The sequence below is a fragment of the Apteryx rowi genome, unplaced genomic scaffold (assembly GCF_003343035.1).
Source record: "Apteryx rowi isolate R43461 unplaced genomic scaffold, aptRow1 scaffold_77, whole genome shotgun sequence".
NCBI lineage: Eukaryota > Metazoa > Chordata > Aves > Apterygiformes > Apterygidae > Apteryx > Apteryx rowi.
In genome coordinates this window covers 1,650,403-1,671,316 of record NW_020451060.1, presented here as the reverse complement: position 1 = coordinate 1,671,316, position 20,914 = coordinate 1,650,403, and the positions used below count along the sequence as shown (strand labels likewise).

Sequence of the window (20,914 nt, the reverse complement as noted above, 5' to 3'; positions counted from 1 at the left end):
TTTTGATTTTGCTTGACTTTTCTTTCAAGCAGGGATACAAAGAAATACATGAAAATCCAGAAGCATTTGTAAAGTTACTGACTCATATCACTAAGCATGCTATACTCTAAATTACAAATTAGCTCAGCACTCATTGTAAATTCACTTGTATATTACGTTTAGCTTTTGACTCTGATGTCAAAGCACAACAAGGATGTAATGTACTCTATTTCTATTTGAAATGATTTAAAGGAACAGATTAGGTGAAATCACTTAGCTCAGCGAAATTTCTCAGGTTTACTGGCCTCCATGACACAGCATGCATGATACATTCAGCATCTGTGGAGTTCATTTTAAGCATAAAGCCAAAGGCATAAACTACTTCAGCAGCCCTTCCCTTCCTGGTTTATTACAGGCAAGAAAGCAAAAGGGAAGACCAACCAATCCCCTGCACACACACACTCCAGAAATAACAGTGAGGGATCAGAAGTTCTTTCTACAGTTGCTGGATCCCATATTTCCTATAGTATCTACCAAAAATGTGTACTTTGCTGACAAATTAACACTGCCTAAGCTGTTCTTAGCAGTTCTGCCGCCCATCAGACCTTGTAAACAACCAGAAATTTTCCATCTAAAAATAGAAGCTTTCTTGTGGAAAGTGTGGTAAACCACCTGAACACTCACCTCCAACCATTCCTGCTGAAACCAAAGAAGAGGAAGGCTATTTAATTTTAAAGAAAGAAACATTATACAGTACTACAGTGATGTGCAAAGTAGTAGTAGAAATTATACACAGTGGAAGGAAGTCAGGAAGAAAGAGGAAATTATGTTCCTTGGCAAAAAGAATCCAAAGCTGCCAAAGCCTGATGGTGGCAGTGTTGAAAAATGAGTTTTACATCCTCAGCCAAACAGCAGCAGCAGCTTATTGAAGGTCATAATCACAGCTCGGCAGTGGATTCAGCAGCAGATTTAACTAATCAGCGTATAAATGTCAGAACAACGAACATTAGCCAAGCAGACTGGATTAACTATTCCAAAAGTACAGAACACGTGACAGTTGAAAATGATGCTTTTTGACATACTCTGGAGACTCCCAAAGAGTCCCAACTCAGAACTGTAAAGGCTCCTTAGGCCAACTCTCAGCCCACTGCTGCTTAAGTTGGGGGAAAAGTCAGACCTCACATGACAAATCACCACAAACACAGTGTGGGAACGTCAGAGCATTGCTGAGAAAACTAACAATGGATCACAAGACACAAAAGACTGGTTTGACTGAGTCCTCTCATCAAGAGAAATTGAAATTTGACCTGGGCCCTTGCAAAGCCCCCAGTTCGCAGATGTGGAGACTGAGCAGAGGAAAAGACAGATAAATAAAATGCCAAAGTGAAAAGCAGAACTCTAAGGTGAAATGAGCTGCTGAACACTATGAATTTCATAAAACTGTCCTTCAGGAATGAAATCACCCAGCTCTGACAGGATGTTATGACAACAAAGAAATAACAAGAACAGCAAATAGCAGGAAGTATAGGATCCAAGCCATTAAGTAGAGAGAGACTAACTGAATGGTCATGATCAAAGCTAGTACTGAATTACAATATGTATGATGAAAAGAGCCTGAACAATACTAAAAAGAAGGAGAGGAGTGAATGTTATGAAAGGAAAAAAAAAGAAAAAAGAAACAGACATGAAGCAGCTGAAAGAAGTGGAAAAAAAAATCCCAAGTCCCAATGCTATTAAAAAAAGATATCTTGAGAAAAGTTTTCAAAGAGGACAATGATAAATAAAACCAAAAGCTGCAATGAGGTCAAGGAGGATGAAGTTACCTTGGTCAGAAGCAATAAGCCTATCATAAAGTACTTGCAGAAGGTCTTAAAGTTAAAAAACAAACAAAAAAAATGATGAGAGGGGCATTTCTGCCTACTGATTCACATAAAGCCAGAGCTTTAGCACCAAATTTTGTTTATGTAAGAATTTACTTGAGAAATTGCATATTCTTGGGAACGAAAACTACCTCTAAAGTGCTGTAAAACTGAAGTTCAAATCTTCCACTGCAAAGGAGTATAACGGTGAAAGCCTACTCTAACCCACAGCCAGCCATTAAGTATTCAACAGGGAAATATATTATCAGATCGTAACAGGAACTTAAAAAGTTGTTTTGGTGGCATCGGAAGAAGAATTATTCTTAATGACCAATAAATGATTCCACTCATTATAGAAGATGGCTGCGATAAGTCTTTTTTTCCCAGCCAGAGAATGTGTCAGTATGAATACTGGCACTACAAATGAGCCAAATTATCTATTTGGGAAGATTCATGGAGAAACACAGAAAGAACACATGGTCATAACAATAACAAATCATTGCAGAGAAAGATCTATTCTTCATCATCTTCCTTTTCATTTGTCTTTCTTCCCAAGCCCTCTGGAAGGAAAAAAGAAGAAAAAAAAAAGTCTTGAATCCCTGCTCCCCACTAAATGATTCACTACCTGTATACTTCACGAGGTCTAAAGCCAGTGTGCGTTGCTCACTTTTTAAATTACCTGACAATCACACTTCACCTAGAAAAACACCAAAAGCACAAGCAGCAGAAAGTGCTCAACCAAGCACAGCCTAGGAGAAATATAACCTGTACCTGGAGCTCTTTTTCTGTTGGTATACATTCTCTGGTCCTTCCACTTGCTTTACAATCAAATTGAATTTCCTCATATGAAAGCTTTTATTCTGCATTTTATTTGGGGAAGAGAAGGGAACAATATAAATATTAAAAAATAGCACCAAACAAACATCTGACAGAAAAAGTGAGATGAAGCAACATATCAGAGTGAGAATACATATTCTCAGAGTGAGAATACATTCTCAGAAGGACTCTGACAGACTTGCTTCAAAATCTGGGAGAGAGTTTTTTGTTTGTTTGCTTTTCTCATTAGAAGACTTCTTAGTCCAATTTGTGTAAACCCCCCCCACAAAACAGGACACACACAATTACTAATAACAATAATTTTGAAATGCCCCAAATCAGCAACAGCAATCGATACAGTATTTTGATCCCCGCAATGAGCCCTGAACATGCTCATCTTCCTTGTCCACCATTTACTTCTGTCATCTCAGAATGGTATCAAGAGCTCTCAGATCCCACAAGACCAATCCTAATAAGCAAACATTTCCCAATAAAGGCCAAAAGAAGCCTTCAGTAGATCAGTGTTAACTCCACCTTGAAGCCTACAGAAATTACACCCTTACACAATGACAGAACATAAGTTAGAAGATTTGCAAGTTTAGGGGGGAAAAGTAATCCTGTGGTCTTCACCTTGCAAGACCAAAAGGAAAAACACTCTACAGGAGTTGTAAGGCAGGGCTACGTGGTCCCTACCCTGATTAGGTACTTTTGGAACACCTAATCCACAAGAGTAATTCTGTCCTGGGGCTTGTGGTCACTATGCAAAATTTAAACAATAACAGACAAAAACAATATTGAGAAACTGATACTGCAGCAAATTACTAAATTCATAGCATTTACACTTCACTGGCGTCAAATATACAATTTGAGGGACTAGAAGGAAATTTGCTATTTTTCCCTAAACCATGTAAAACACAGCAGTCAAGACTACTTTCTTTACCTGCTGATCCAATTGTGCTTAGAATATGCTCACGAGCTACATCGTCTTCCTGTCTGTCCCCTCACAGATGCCTATGTCATTGCTCATCATCTTTTATTTTACTTCATTTCATCACTGCTCAGCTCTCCTCTCTGTCCACTCTTTTTAACAACTATATCTATCCATTTCACAACTGTGCCTCTGCCTTTCTCCACATTGCCTCTTGGTTTCTATATCCCCTTGCAGTTGAAGATGAGAGAAAGTCGGCTATTTGGCCTCTGTCAAAATCATTAAATAAAGTGCACTTGAAGCTGGCCTTTATGCACAGAACTGCCTGCACAAGGCATCTCAGTATAGATAGGGGCAATCTACTCATTGGGATGGATATCACATGCTAATTCACCCTGCTTCTCAGCCAGAAAGTAGCAAGACACACTTAGCATAACATATATTAAAACCAAGATAAGGCGAATGAGTACACTGTTAGGATTATCTCCGTCTTTTTTTTCCTCTCCCGTGTATTAGAAGTAGTGCTACAAATTATTAGCCATGCTGTAGGGATGGGCAGTCACAACATGGCCTTTCATTCCTCAATGCAAGGCTGCCTGTTGATGATAGAAGCAGCAGGAAATCTTGTTTCTATTTCCTGCTCTTCTCCCAGTGGAGATAGGGCCTATTATCTGAAAAAGGACAAGGGCTCCAGGAAAGGGTGCTTAACTGTTCAAGGAAAGTGACTTTTTGCCCAGTCGACCAGTGGCCCAACAAAGACAGCAGTCTAAATCTCAGACAAAAGGGTGCATTTCTCTCTCCTCCAGAGTCTCAAAAGTTTTAGATAAATTAGATGGAAAAGCCATCACCAGAATCCACTTTTTGAGTATCAAGCTCTAAACTCTCAAGTAAGGACTCCTGATTTGCACAAGATCTCATATTTTCAACAATATCACAATATCCCTCAGAAGAATTAGGAACAGCATTTTACATACCATCAACAGCCTCCCCCCCCCCCACAATATTTACTATTGTACTGGTATATTTTTGAAGACTTGCCTGTAAAATTGTAAGTTTCATAGATAAATTCTGATCTCATGTGCATGGGACAAATCACGGAATTACTTGTGATTAACATCAGTATTATGGAAACCATAATGTTCATTTCTGTGTACTCAAAATAAAAATTATCTTCAGCATACATAGCTAGTTGCTTAATTTGTAATTGTATGCACAAAAACACACTGTTCCCCAGAGCCCCCAAAAAATCAATACAAATTCAAAATAGATTAAATTATAAACCAGGTGTCATGGGTACAAGGAGAGAACAGAACTTATACCTGCTTAGTTACTTGTAAAATGTTGGTGTTTTAGACTACTTTTACAATATTGCCAAATAATTAAATCTTCTAAAATAGGTAACTGGTCTTTGGCTCAGGGCTACATTTTTTTTCCCAGAGCTACGCATGAATTCTCACTGTAGAATTGGGGAGGAAAGGGGAGGGTTTGTTGGGTTTATTTTTGATGCATTGGGGGAGGCAGAAGGGAAGAGACTCGAGACATTCTTCTTGTCTAAGACTATACTGCTGGTTTAGTCTGAGCTCAGGTTACAATAAACAGAGTTTAAAAAAATAAAAGGACTCTGCAAAAATAGTCATGATAGACACCTTTACACAGAGACACTAATGAAATATCCCTCACTGTAATCCTACTGCACCTAAAATGATTTCTCAGTTGAACAGGAAACCAAAAACGAAGTTAAAAAATACATCTCAGCTGCTTTCATTTGACTGAACCAACCAGTAAAATTAACATTAGAGAAGAAAACTTAGTACCACTTAATCTAGAAACAAACATAGCAAAACTCCCTTTTATTGGACATGGCTGATAAACAATGTCTTCTTGAACCATACATGCTGCAGCAGGACATCGGCAGCACCAAAGCAAGGCATTACCCAAAACTTAACCACACTGAAACAATTTTTAAGCAAATGGACGAAAGATGACACCATAGGCAACACAATTAATATTATAGAATGCACATCCTCCGAATATCAGGCCCTCTGTCACAAAAGATTCCACCCCTTACCCCAATTTCAATAGCTTTGTTATTTTTAATGTACTGAAGCTTCTACATGTGAGGCAGGCATTTTCCAGGATTAGAAGTAATATGCAAAAATGCTTCTGGTGTTTTTAAAAACAAAGTTTAAAGAGAAAGCACTATGCATTACTCCAATTAAAGATATATGTAATTAGATTATTAATCAGAATTTTGGAGTACGTATTTCAAACTTGGCAAAGAGCTAGTACTTACTTTTAAAAACAAGAAGAGGTTTGAAAAACTGGTGCAATGTTAGGACAGTGGGTTTGGGCCCAAAGCACCTGAATTCAGCTCTTTACTTAACCTTGGAGGGGGCTGGGAGAGGAAAAAAGAGATTAGTAAATTGTACGCATCTTTGAAAGATTCTCTTGCAACACCTACAGATACCAATTAGCTACCTGTAAAATGGCAATAGATTCCTACCACTTCCTAGGGTTTCCAGAGAATAAAATCTTTTAATCCTTGAAAGTCTCTCAAAGTACCATGGCAACATGGGTCATAGAGGCAATACTGGGGAGCAAGTGGGAGGAACCAGTTACTAAATGCGAAAAACAAAGCAGTAGCTTAGGTAAAACCAACCAAGATTTAAAATCATAGAAAAAAAAAATTAGGTTCAAAAGGATCTCTGGGGGTTATCTAGTCCAAACTCCTGCTCAAAGCAAGGCTGTCTTCAAAGTCACAGCAAGTTGTTCCAGGTTTTGTTGAACACCTCCGAGGATGCAGATTGGACAAGCTCTTTGGACAACCTCTGTCAGTATTTAACCACACTCACTGCGAAAACTCTTTTCCTTACATCTAGTCTAAACTTCCTTACTGCAGCTTGTGAATGTTGCCTTTTGTGCTTTCCCTGTGCACCTCTGAGAAGACTCTGGATTTGTCTTCTCTGTAACTACTCCTTTAGGTAGTGGGAGATAGCAATTAGAGCCTCGCTTAGTCTCATTTTCCCCAGGCTAAACAAACCCAACTCCATCAGCCTCATCTGATACAACATATGCTCCACCTGCTAATAATCTTAGTGGCTGCCCACTGGACTCTCTCAAGTCTGTATCTCTTACATATGAAGGGGCCCAAAACTGGACACGGTACTCCACAAGCAGTGTCACAAGTGTAAAGTAGAGGGGAATATTGCCCTGAGGCTGAGGGTGAGTGAGAAGAGGGGAAACAAACCAAAACTCTCTACCCAACTGTCTGTGACTACCCAGAAAGGTTCCCTTCAAAAGATGGAGTTCAGGGTTGATCACTTTGTTCACAATGACTGTATTCGATAGAGTTTTTGCTCAGTAACGTCACTGTTCTGTGGGAAGATGAAATCTCTTAGCTTTCTCTGAGGTGGTCCTCAGGAAGTACTCAAAATCCTACTCATACAAAGAAAGAATTGGGACTCCATAAGTTGGTTCTCCTATGTAAGCTTCCAGACAGAGGAACATGATGTAGTTCATCTACACTGGGACTACCCATTTATACTTTATCATCTTCATTCTGTCTTAGTCTAAAACTCTTTTGAGGCACTCCTTTTCTCTGTCCTTAGGAGAGGAAAAGAAAAAAAAAAAGAAGAGAAAAGCAGAATAGAGCCAGTTTGCATGCATAGTTTTGGTGTTTTGTTTAAACTTGAGACCACGGTTGCAATGAAAGAGACTGAAATTAGCAGCTGGCAACTGGCGGCGGAAGTAAAGCAGTATGCATTAGAGTAATGCTTTCTATGCAATATCCTTTTGCTTTGAGCATCATTTGTCCTGCAGGCTGCATTTAAAATCTAAAATCTATTACTTGGTTTGGGTTCTTCCCATGTGAGGCTGGCAAACTGCAGACTAATAGAGACGATGAGAGACACAGAGAGACCAAGAATGCCTAGCATACTTGGTATAGCAAGACAGATCAGAGATAACCGCATGACAGGAATCTGTGACTTCTTTGAAGACCACTTTTCTTTTGCTGCTTTTCTAGTGAAGCCTATGACTTCAAAACAATTGGCCACACTATTAAGTGCATTCTTCCTTAGCACTTACAGCACACAATGCAAAAATCTCTGCTTTTATAAGCACTCTTCGACTTATGTGACTCAGAGGCTAAAACGAAACATTTTAATACTACTGATTGTGAATACAATATTAAACAGAAGACTGAACTATTTTACTACTGATCTGCAACAAAGTACTTTTTCATCATCTTATGCAGCTCTGCTATGAGAAAAGTGGAGTGATAAAGATGAAGGAGGACACAGACAGGAGAACTCATTCTGAAAGTTAGTTTCAAAAATCTCAACAGTAGTGTTCAATATTAAAAATTAATTACTATTTTAGCTCTCCATATTCTACCTCCCTATACACAGATAAATTTTTAGGGGAAAAAAAAAAAAAAAAACAACCTACTTTTATTTTCTTCACTATGACAAAAAAAATATTGGTCATTAGCATTATATACATGCATATATAGCTACGAAGGGTAGGTATGAATATTTATGACTATGCATATGTATAAATGTTTTTCCTGAGTTAAAATATTTTATGCCAGCTTTAAGTTGGGAACAAGTTTTTATGGCCAAGCTATAAACCACTGAAATACAAGTTTATATTGGAAATGCTTAGGCACGCTTAATGGTCTGTAATGGTCCTAGTGGACACTGCAATAACTCCAGTCCCAGAATTTAATAAAATGCAGTCACTATTCTAAAGTAGCATCACAATGAGCCCCATTAACTCTCCTATTGCTACAAGAAGGAATAACATTTTCGGTAGCTGAAGCCGAAAGAGGGGGAGTGAAAGGAGAGGGAAATGCGTCTTGTTCCAACCTAAGGCCTAGCTTTAAAGTAATGAGACATATTAGGAGGTTCATTCCATACAATGTAATGTTTATTTCACTCATTTGAAGTAAGTGAATTTCTGTACAAGAGCCAATTTAAGAACGTTTGTTTAATAAAGACGTGTATTTTTTTGAGTACCTTTCTAATTGCAGCGCAGGTCCTACCTCTTCAATAGACTCAGATACAAGTTCCACCAAGCCAAGAACCCTTTCAACAATTCATGTCTTATAGCAAAAGTATTAAGTGATTTTTCAAGCTAATAAAAAATATTCCTTATTCATCTCATAAAATTAAAAATGGTAACTCTTCAAAGTTGCATATTTGAGTTCACAGGAGCACAAGTAAATTCACATGTTTCAAAACACTCCTTTTAAAATCTGGTTGTTTTATTTTTGGTCAGTGATGCATATCTGTGGCTGAGATCTTGTGGTACCATCCAGGAAATGAATTGTCTTAGGACATGCAAATCTTATACTTAGTGCTTTTGGAAGACAAGGTAAAGTCAATGGAAAACTACCAGAAATGAAGGGAAAAAAAACACCCCCTGATACAGTAGAATACACATCTGGCTTGTTTATTAACATACTATATTTTGGATGCTCTATGTAACGTTTTAGGTACTTACTATAACAAGGGTCATGTTTCAGAATGGCAGATGAAATTGGAGTTTGGGAGAGGAATGGAGGGTGAGTTGTTTTTGTTTTGAAACACAAATGTGATATTCACATACAAAGCTGGCTGATCAGGTTTGTCCGCTGTAAGATGGCCCAAATGCATGACCTTGGGTTTCAGAGACTTCCCACCACCACCAGTGATACTCAAGCAAGACAGTTTTACCATTGTAAGACAAGAACAAAGCAAGATCACTGAAAGTTGATTACCCAGAATTATCCAGTTCGAATTATCTCAAAACTTTTACACATCAGCATACATATTTTTCAAAAAAGACAAGCCACTAGTACTTTTCTCAGCTTACCCACTAAGGTTTGGTGTTCGCACTTTCTATATTAGCAAGGTATTCACATTAGTCTTTCTTCTAGACAGGAGATAGAAAGGGTGACTGAAACAACTGAAGAAATGTCTTAAGAGATAAAAGGGATCCAACACCAGGAACTCAGTTTTAATCTGCTCTTTTGTGTCCATGAAGAAGCAACAGTCTTATAACTGGAAAGCAGGGAAGACATGACTGATAGATTGATATAATACACTGACAACAAGATCATATACAGATCTGGTTGGGTCCTGATGCGTGTCCGTTGAGGACCTATAAGGGATCAACCACAGACTGCTGACTCTGCCAGGCAGTGTGGTTGAAATTTGGTTTCAGTTCAAAATTTAGTTTCAGAGCATGGAAGTTATATTTCGTCATCCGATTACTGCTGTTGGAGGGAGAAAAGAAGATAATGGAACTATACAGCCTTTTCAATCCACCTAAAGTGGCAGGAGTTGCTTCTACAGTTTTTGTAGACTTTTAAGTTGCTTTCTGCTGTTCCTACTGAAAGGAGAACAATATACACCCTTGCACAGGTGCTATGAGATATCACACTAAAGCAAAAGGGACACCTCACCTGAACTATGTTGGTTCTGCAAGCCACACAAATAATCTCTCTTTAGGGATTAAGTACAAAAGCAGCTATTGCTGTGGCACTACAAGAAGAATGGTGAAACCAATCAAAGACAATTTTTATTCCTCATAGACTCAAATGCTGTTGATATTTCATCAACCTATCAGACTGTGAAATACAAGCCTAAAAGGAAAAATCAAAAGCAACTAGCGTATGTTGTTTGTAAGGGTATATTAGAGTATATTGTTTGTCGGATGCTGAAGCATAAGACAAAAAATGCATTATTTTCAGATGGCTGGGTGCCCAGCCATTTAAAAAAGGAAAAAAAAACCCAGACCATATTTGACATACTTCATGAAGATAGCCAACAAACTAAAGAAACAAGTCTTTCCCTGTCAAAGTCTCATGTTTTATACCTCAAATCTGTGGTTTCCGGAACATCAACTGCCTTTTATTTTTATGGTGTCACAGGACATAGTGAAAAAAGATTTGGCTTTTAAGAGGTGTGAGGATGTAAATAGTCAATAACAACAAAAGAAAGTACTTGCAACAGCTAACTTCTACATCCTACTTCATTGTAGTCAAAGGGCTTAATATTTTGTGCTCTCTTTTCTGGATATGCTGCAGCAGTCAAAAACAATTGGTGTCAATGAAGTTGCTGGTACAAAACCAAATAGTATTCAGCTTCAGAAGCTACTTTATATAAAACTTGAAATGTTTCTTAAACAGAAAGAGACATTTTATTTTCCAGTGCCATTCAAAACACAGGAAAGCTCATTTGCCAAGTTAAAATTAAAGAAGGCTCTATTTTATAAATGCTTATTTTCAAGAACCTGAGGAGGAATAAGAGCTATGAAAGGTAAAAAATCTCTCTTCTTTATTAATCTTCTAAATATCATTCTAAAGGGAAAAAGGACATATTCTTAGGAATAATCAATCTTATTTCTGACATTTGTTTAAAATAGTAATATTTCTCTGACTGTAGCAAACTTACAATATCACAAAAAACAATTTTGGAGTTCCACCAAGAGGTGAGCTTGCTTTATGCTCTTTACTGGGTTACATTCAAAAGGACATCTGTTAAGAGTTAATAGACTAACAAAGCAGCTCAGCACATTAGTAAGGAAATATCTTGTGCCTGATGTACTCCAAATACTGTTTTGATCCCAAAATGACAACTGGATGAAGGACTGTGATTGCAGTGGTAGCAAATTTCACTTCAGGCTCCAGCTAAGAGTCAGAAAATGTTCTCAGTGTCTAAATACCACTAAGTTCATATGCATGTGTTGTACAGCCACATACTCTGAATTACTGTTATCACAGCTCAGGCTTCAACAGGCATGAGTTCTGGATAGTTTTATTGTCATGTTGTAGTTGAAAATGAAACAGTAAGGCAGCACAAGAGAAAAACTAAAATTTACTAAGTTGCTACCCTGTAAGTAGTTTAATATTAGTTTCCTAAAAAGTATAATTAAATTCTGCAGCACTAACAACTGAATCCAAATTTGCAGGATAGTGACAAATTTGGGGAAAAGAAGGCTAAAGGGAAAGATAATGAGCTAAATGTTTAGGTAGCTGGAAGACAGATCTCAGAACTCTGTGTAGCCTACAGTCAGCTCTTAATATCATGCTGCCCAGGACTGACTGCCTTTCTGGTATTAAAAACAAAAACATTGTTTTAAATAGATATCCAACTATTTTCTTCTTTCCAAAAATCTCTCCAACTAGTAATCACTTTTCCCTTTTCATTCCACTAAGCAGATCTCTAGAGTGCCTTCGCAAAACATAGGTATACTGAAATTATCATCTACAACAGCTTTGTTATATTGCAAAAGAGCATGTAAAGGCAAGCAAACACACCAAATATCTACCAGAAAAGCTACCACTCAGAGGGAACCCCATCTAAACCAAAACCAATCTTTGTATTTGTAACTCCCTATGGTGGTCTTTCTACCACAGGCAACATAGATTTCATGGATAATTTTCACAATACTAAACTTTTTTTTTTTTTTAAACTTATTTTCACATTACTTAAAAAATCCAGAATTTTCCAAAGGAAAAACTGCCAACTTCTTCATCTGAAAAAACTTGGTAATTTGCATCCTTCCTTAAAGAACTCAGCCAAGGTGGCCATGCAAAACGGGAATAAAAAACAGAACCGAGAGTTTAAAAAAACGGTTTGTGCTCAATTCTGTTTTAGCACTTCTTGATATTGAGTCTGAGCTCAATAGCTTTTTTCTTTTTCCTTAAATTCAAATCACAGTAGTTACTTACATCGTTAAGTAAAATTTCACTTCAAAAACTTCACATCACTTGACTTCAAGTCATGATCCTCCCAACAAGTATACAAAGTAAATCAATTTTTGTACTTTGTTATTTCTGTCTAGAAGGTCAACTAGCTATACGCAAAAAGTGAATTAAGGAGAATTCATGCTTAAGGATTACTCTGGGAAGTGTTTTTTTGAAATTAACCTAACTGAAAATTTTGCGCAAAAAAAAGTGTGTATATATTTATACACTCATTAAAGGCCCCTACAGCTGAGGTAAATGGCCAACTGTAGTTCTGCAAGACTGAACAATACGAAAAAGCGACATTTAGGCTTGACACTTGGATAGCTTCCAATAATCCTGTCTGGTTTTACTATAGACTTATCAGTTGTCGTCAGAACACTGCAGACATACAGACTGGATAAATGGTGGCTACGGACACACAGATCAAAGTGGCTGCCCTTTTTTTTTTTTTTTTTTTTCAATTTAAAAAGGTAACAACCTTAATGACGTGGCCTGGAATGCCTCAAGAGTTCTTCCGATATACTATGTTTTGAAGAACAGGATATTCTTTCCTCTTAAAATACCATCAAGGACCATTTACACGAGAGCAGAACAGTGACTAAGATCTTTATAAATAGGAGCTGAAAGCTGGGTTGCTAAATCCATATTTAGCCAGCTATATAAGTTGACCTCATTTTCAAATATGCCAAGCACCCTCTACATTTCTGTCATCAAACTCCAATTGGGTTTCAAGGGTGTCCAGCATACTTGAAAATGAGGCCACTAATTTTAGAGCGCAAATAACCTAACATCAGGCCCCTGCTTTGAAAATGTCAGTATCTTGCTTAGAAGTTTTTTGGTTCCATTTATTTGCTAGCTCTACTGAACAAAATTGCTATAAGAATAGCCAAACTAGGTCCAAAGATCCATCTATCCCCTTACTCTGTTTTCAGCAGTGACTAGGACTAGACGCTTAAAGAAGAACATAAGAACAGGTTAAATATCAAGAGACACTTTTCTCATCATACCCTTCTAGCACCCAGCAACATGTGATGTGGCTAGTCAAGTTATTGATACATAGTGCTCTGCTTAAGAATGTTTTCTTTTGCTAGCATGCATTGCGAAACCAGGACATCTAAAGTACATTAATTCAAACAGAAAAAGCAGTAATCTTATGTTATTCAAATCATGCCTCCTGAAAAAAAAATTTTTAAGACTGTAGTTTCTAAAATAGCACTTCAATTCAAAGCAAACAAAGGCTTACAACTCTCAGGGGAGTAAAATAAATACAAGCCCTTGCCTGTCAAAAAGTAGAAAGATGGTTAGCAGTTTCTAAGGCCCTAGAAGTGCAACAGATTAGTGTGACTGTGAAAAGCCCTGGATAGTTAGCAAAGAAGCAATAATGACTTTTGTGGAAGAAGAAGTCTTATGTAATTAAACGATGCAAGAGAGGTCAGGAATTCAAGCACAGGCTCAGGTGGCACAAAAAGTTAGAGAGAATCTCTATGGATAAAAGACTTTTTCCTGGGGGAACGAAAAAGAACAAGGAATTCAGAATCTCTTTAGGTCTTGCCAAAAGGAAAGGAAATTAAGGACTTTTAGCCAGTAGAAGATTTTGAAATACAAGGATTTCAAATGGGATCAGCAAAACTGGATTGGGAATGGAGTGATTTTAAAAAGTGAACAAACAGGGAAAGCAGAGACTCCTCTTTCTCATTTGAAGTCTTTCAGCCAGCATACTTCACATGAGTAATTCCGTTGGCTCACATAAGAGTATTTCCAAAAGTGAAATAACTCTGGTATTTAAATGCTAATAGAGTCTACACTCAATTCCTGAGTGCATAATGCGACATCATCATTACAACAGATCAAACCATGAAGCTACTTCTAGTGTCCTGCTTCTAACCTGTTAGCTCTCAAGAGCCCGTTAATGATGCCTACCTCTCCCTGTGGTGTGAGACCAGGAATCTCTACCCTGAAAAATCTAATTAAGAGCTCTAAAGTATTTACTGTCTGATACATATCCCTTCTTTTCCTCCAGTTCACTCCTATCTGTTGGTTACAGAACTTAAAACCGGATAAAAAGTGGTTAGGCACTTATGAAATTCTCCAACTCTACAGAAAGCACTGAATCTTTAGCTTTTAAGCTATTTAAATCTGCTTCACAATGCTTTTTTCATTTTTTACATACAGTTTAACATAATGTCACCAACAGAGACATGTGGGCCACATTCTTCTCTTACTAGCACAAATTTGGGAGAAACTATATTGAAGTTCACTTGAACTAAAAACAGTGTAAAACCAAGAAAGAGTGCAAAATTAAATCCTCCAACTTCAAAGAGCAGCAGGAAGCAAAAGGGGATGATTGCAATTATTATTATAAGCAATCAAGATCCTGTTTCCATACAGAAGTCMATAGCAAATTAAAAACACAGAAAGAAATGCACAGAAAACCTAAGTAAAATGAATATGCTTTCAACTAAAGTTTTTCCCACAAGGCATCTGCCAGACTTTAAGGAAAATGCAGTCGACCCACAGTAGCAGCTGCTGGAATAGACAACTTAAAGCTCCTAATCAGGTTGTTCCAAGCAAGAACTATCATCATTTCATACCCTTCTAAAATGTTGGGGAAACATCCCCCTTAAGTCAAGGGAAGTATTTGGGGATATAAAAAACACAGTAAGTATCAGCTAATGAGGAACAGACAAAGAAAAGTGCCAAATGCTGTAAAGCCCTGATACTTAAGATAATGACTGAAATTTATGACTGCTTCCTTCCCTGGCAGACAGGAGTACAATTAGAACTCTCAAAACAACAGCCCTTTTTGTGCTGGCATGCTGTGTTTTGTTTATACGGCTACAGATAGACTAGAAGATAAAAAAAATAAATAGTATAGCACCCTTTTTAACCCAGGATAATAGCAAACTTTTTAATGTGGGTTTGGGCATGGTTTTGCACATAGCTTATTCCTAACTGAAGTCATTTAGGTAATTATCATTGCATGGGCAGGAATTAACCATTTAAGTAACTCGTTATATGCAGAACCCCCTGAAAATCACACAGAACAAGAATAAGTGCGCTATTATGAGTCACTCTGTAATTTCCTTTGCTGTCCAAATACAGCTTGACATTTAAACAGCTTAAATTACTCCTTTATTTCAGTTTTTAAAAATTTGAATGTGCTTGGCTTGAGGAACTGTTGAATGAAAAGCATCAGGAAGTATGCATGCCCTTTCTTTCATCCTTTACTTGCATCCAGTGATACTGATTACTTGGAACTGAGAGTCATTAGAATAAGCATCAGGAAATATGAGCACAGGTTTTCTCATCTCCTTCACAAAAAAAAGCACTATTACAACAATATTAAGAATATGCAATCTGGACCCAAATAACCACAGATGGTTTTACATCAGAAAACCCTACAGGCATTTTTTCCCCTACAAATTCTGGGAAAAATACATGCAGCGGAAGCTCCAACAACTTCCCAAAGAACAATAGCATATCCATAACTGAATCTTGAAGATTTCCCCTGTTGTGTGCACTGTCATTTTGGACTACACATCTCTCCCCCCTTTCTGTTTCATTTCATACTCTGTGTGCATCTTGTCCCTCACATTTCCACCGATCATTGCTCTTGTAATACAGCTAAGTAGGAAGACTAGTTCCTTCCTCATTTATGGTGATGAACCATAAGCATCTGCATCAACCTTCTAGTATTACGTCTTTTGAATCAGAGAAGATCACTGAACCGTTCTCCTGATTTCATATGGCTTAAAGAACATGACACACAACATTGTACTTTACCAGTACAGGATATCTCCAAAGCAACAAAGCTTATGTGACAAAGAAGAGAGTCACTGAATTTTTAAGTCTTTAATTTTATAGGTCTTCATAAAAAAGTAAAAGCAAACCTACACCAGAAACAATACTGTATTACACATCAGTAGGATTTACTACTTTTATCCCTGATGAGGCTTGCAAGAGGAAAGCTGGAAAAAGAAATCTGCATGAAAAAAAAATCCAAGTACCATGAAACAGAAAGTTTCATTATTTGATTAATTATAGAGTTTATTAAAAAAAATGTAGCTTAGCAGTTCAAACTTCTGATTCATCTAAGCAATTGGGCTGGCTTCACCCATGTGCAATTTGGAGATCACAGATCAAATCTAGTTGACAGCAGTCCCAAAGAGCCCCATAATACCAAACCAACAGTCTGGAAATATGCCTTTCTTTTCAATCTGCACCTTTCTAACAGAGCTTTGTCTTGAAATCTTCCTTTGGCTGTTTTTTCACTAATACATCCGCCTAAAAGCATCCACTCTACTGTCAGCACTACTCAAATAGCAGAAAAACAAAAATAGTATTTCATTCTCTGCTCTTCATACAAACTACCTCATTGCCTACTTAAATAATAAACTTTTTTTAAAAAATAAAAACACTAAAGGGGAAGGTTATTTGCTAGACATTTCCTTGCTACTAATAGAGTTAAAATTCTATTGTAGTTCTGCACAACTGGAAATTAAATTGCAAAAACAAAACTATTTTGTTACCCTTTTTACTCTCCACAACTCCATGAATATTTGATAATACAATCTTTACAGTTTGCCTTACTCACTTTCCAAAGCCCAGTGTTTGAGTAGAAAATCATAAATCACAACAGACTCATGAATAAACTCTGTAGCTGGATTTTAGTATGTTCTTATTTTGTTAGACATAATGGGAAAATCATCACCAAAAGAAAACAGCACAGAATGATAGAGGTATTAAGTACGGAATTAAATAGAATAAAGAACAAAAACTTTAATTTGGCTAATGGGGAAAATTCAGAGCCACAGGTCTAATGAGCTTATATTTTCCTTCCCTGAGTCCTGTTCAAACTAAAGATCATAGCACAACGGATGCAAATAACCCTCCCTACATGAAGCAAGAATTAGAGTTTTAAAATTGGCTTAGCAAAAATATCACAGCAACCTTATACTGATAGAAATTTGACACTGTTCTCTGATAAAAAGGAGTATAAAAAAATACAAAAGGAGATACTAAGATGTTTCTTTACCTAGCCATTCCCAGACTGGAAAAGTTGGAAGGGACTATCAAAACATCAAGCCTGGAGAAGGGATGGGTACCCAGTGTGGTGTAAGCAGCGGAGAGGCACTGGGGAATTAGCTGGAGTACAAGTTCTTTGCAGTTTTCCATAAGGCACCAGGGAGCAAAGACTCTATAAGGAATGACTGTCTGCAACCTGGCAGCAGGATTTTGGAAACGGCAGGGATACTCCACATGACCACAGCGTTCTTCATGCCATCTGACAATAACAAAAAAGGACAATAGTTTAATGTGATATCAGGAATATGCACAATTAAGTATATCAAGAAAAGGATATTTTCTAGGCAACAGGGAGACAGAACTACAAAGTTAGATCACAAAGCCAACTCATTTGTATTCCCATACTGTTCGTATTCACGCAGCAGTGTAAAAACATAGGTTAAAATTATTACTACAAGTCTGACTAGAATTGATGTAGTTACTCATAACTAGAAGTAAATGAGACTGGTCAAGACCTGTTTTTATAACAGTCATGTATCAAAAGAACACGTTTAAAATGTAAATACAGAAAACTAAGTAACAATAAAAAAAAATAGATATTTATTCAGAGAATTTTTAAACAAACATTGTAAAACATTCTGAATATTTAAACTCAACTACAAAAATAAGATCTGTTTTCTCCACAAGTATATTAGGTGCAATTAGAATGAAATTCAAAGTTTTTTTTTTTTTAAATAAAAAATTCTCCATGAAAACTAGTAAATTCTTTTTCTCCCTAAGTAAAGAAGAGCAGTAGATATCAATTCAGACTTATCAGCATAGACGTCTGAAGATATCACATTAAGATCAAGCTTGCTTTACATTACTTTACAGGTTGTTCAAAGTTGTAGCTGGAAGGAGGGGGAAATCCAATCCTTCCTAAACACTGAGTCAGATACTTTTATGATAATTCATCTGCCCAAATAAACTCATATCCAAGGAGAAATCAGCTTCATGTTTTCACCTGCTGACTTGCCTTCTGTACAGCACAGAGCCTCTACTTGGTTTCAGATTTCAACTTAAGGGAGCCGATTCTACTATGCCTTGACAGGCAAAGCACTTACTATTATTGCATGAGGCATCACCCAAAGCAGTTATATTTGTAAGATCATGCTCCAAGCGAGTGTTAACACACAAAAACAAATGACAACACACAGAAAAGCACTACGTTTCTCAAGTGCCAACATTTTAACGCCTTATATAACTCTTTCCCTGAAAGAAGTGGACTCTAAGTTATTTCATGGATTATATAAGCAAACTACACCCATCATTATACAATTTTTTTCCAAGGGTGGTCTAAACCAATATCCTTCTGATCTAAAAGAACGTCACTTTGTATTTAATGAGAAGAGTTGAGATTAGGTAAGCACATGAAAGCTAACACCCTATCTCCTGTAAAAGTTGCCAATGAGTCTTTAACGACCACAAGGAGACAGAAATCTCATTTCACATCCTAGCTCAATTTTCTATTTTCTGTGATACTACTTGGAACAGTACCTTCTTTCAGACTCATTTCAGATTCACTGGCACCTGCACATAAATTATGTTACACATTAAAATATCTTCTTTTAGAAATACTTCCTTTTCCTCCTGACCTAGAGTTTCTCCCCATTATCCTTACCTGGGACACTACCTTAACATCTGATTGTCTACATATTTTGCACTCTTTCTAGCAAACATGTCCTACTATGCATAATGCTGGTTTGATTAACTAGTCTCAATTACTAAACAAGTACTTGAGAACTGTCTGTTGTGCTGACTACTGAAATAAAGGTTAACCAGATTTAACCCTAAGACCAGATTTCTGAGGACACAGATTTTTTGTATTAATTAACTCCAAAACAGCCTTGTACATGTAGGCTCTCCTTTATTGTCTAAATACACTATACATATTGCAGGAAATTTAAAAAAAATTTTCAGTTTTCCTTTTATTCTAAAGATACTGGTTCTATTTCTTCCATTGTCACTAACTCAACTGCTGCAGATACATCACCTCACCTTCCTGTATCAATTCATTAATCCATTAAAGAGGATTATAACGATGACCATCACATTAAGACTTGGACTAATTTGTGCTACAAAAATGTTATAAAAACATTTATTTCCCTTTTTTCAGAAGTTTTATAAAAAAGAGAACTTTTCAGTTATTCTGTCAACATACTGTCAGTATAATCTTTTGCACTAAATCAATAAAAATTCCAAATACTAAACATGTTGTGCATTAGAAAAGGATATATAGTGATGAACAACTACAAGTATGTTTCCAAATACTAAACATGTTGTGCATTAGAAAAGGATATATAGTGATGAACAACTACAAGTATGTTTCCATAAAGGCAATCATACTATAAACATATAAATAGTAGAGGAATAAATACAAAACAATCACTAAAAGCTTATCAGACCTATAAACTATTTTAAAGCTTCAATGTATATGTCTTACTGATCTTAGATGAAACATAAAAGCTCCTATTCTCAAGATTTACTAGGATATTTTTTAACCAATATTAGCCAAGCTGCAACCTATTAGAATCCTTTAATTTCAAAATTCTATTGAGAAATTCTTATTACACCTTCAATTTCCAAAGTCTCACGAGCTCTATCAAAGTGGTAAGGATGGCCACAGTCTTAATGTTAGCAAAGTATTATCCCTAAAACAGCTATCTAATAGGTAAGTATTTTTAGGCCAAGCTTCTAATTGCATAATAAAAAAAGGACTTAAGGAACTTGAAAAGCTACAGGTAATACGTGAAAGAAAAAGTGCAATGTCTGAGATTCTGTTAACTAGGGTGAATACATGTGGAAACAAACTATTGTTCCAGGGACTTAATTTTTAGCCTGAATTCTCATTTGCAGGCCTATATATAATTTAAATATAATAATAATTTAAACCTGATGATCAGTTTCAGCTACACTGGACAGAGAGATAGAAGTCTCCAAAATAATGACATTTCTACAGGTTTGGTGAAAGACAGCTAAGTAACCATTTTGTGTGCTGGAAAATAGTCTATTTTCTATTAAACAGAATGAATATTCTGCCTTTCTTTTAAGGGACCACTGCAACAGGTCTTTTTTCTACCTAGTCAGTACACATCACCCCAGGGAAACCACTGCACAGGCCAGCTCTAAGTCTGGGATGGGACTGGACAGGACAGGACAGGAAAAATAGGTGACTAGGAGTGCCTAGGCAATATTGTAGTAGGGGGCATTAATGATCCGCAAGGGACTGAGACTACAGAAAGGAAAGATCTTACAGTGAGTGCTGTAAGAAACACTGGAGAACCTGGTATTATTGCAGCAAGGGATACGGGATGCAAATAAGAGAACACTAGGCTTCTTTAATCCTGTTACTCACCAAGCAGCCTGTTTTTACATAAAAAGATCCACACCCTTACCCATGAAATAATACCTCTGGAATTACTTCCCTGTCAAGATCTGGCTGTTCAGATTAAACAAGTTCTGTTTTGATTCCTGTACTGAAATGACTCATTTTCACATTCGATGGAGTAAATGAAAATACTACCCAAATAT

The 20,914-nt window shown here is 36.8% G+C and overlaps 1 protein-coding gene across 15 annotated transcripts in view; it reads right to left on the bottom strand.

Moving 5' to 3' along the window:
• Nucleotides 1-20,914, bottom strand: part of CUNH9orf3 (chromosome unknown C9orf3 homolog) — a 204,063-nt gene that overhangs the window by 146,431 nt on the left and 36,718 nt on the right. For all 15 annotated transcript variants that reach the window (XR_003257161.1, XM_026088441.1, XM_026088440.1 and 12 more), the window contains one exon: nucleotides 17,355-17,603. Coding sequence is in view for 14 of the 15 variants with exons in the window: in XM_026088441.1 (XP_025944226.1) it covers nucleotides 17,355-17,603 (249 nt within the window). In the remaining variant the exon portion in view is untranslated. The remainder of the gene's footprint in view (nucleotides 1-17,354; nucleotides 17,604-20,914) is intronic.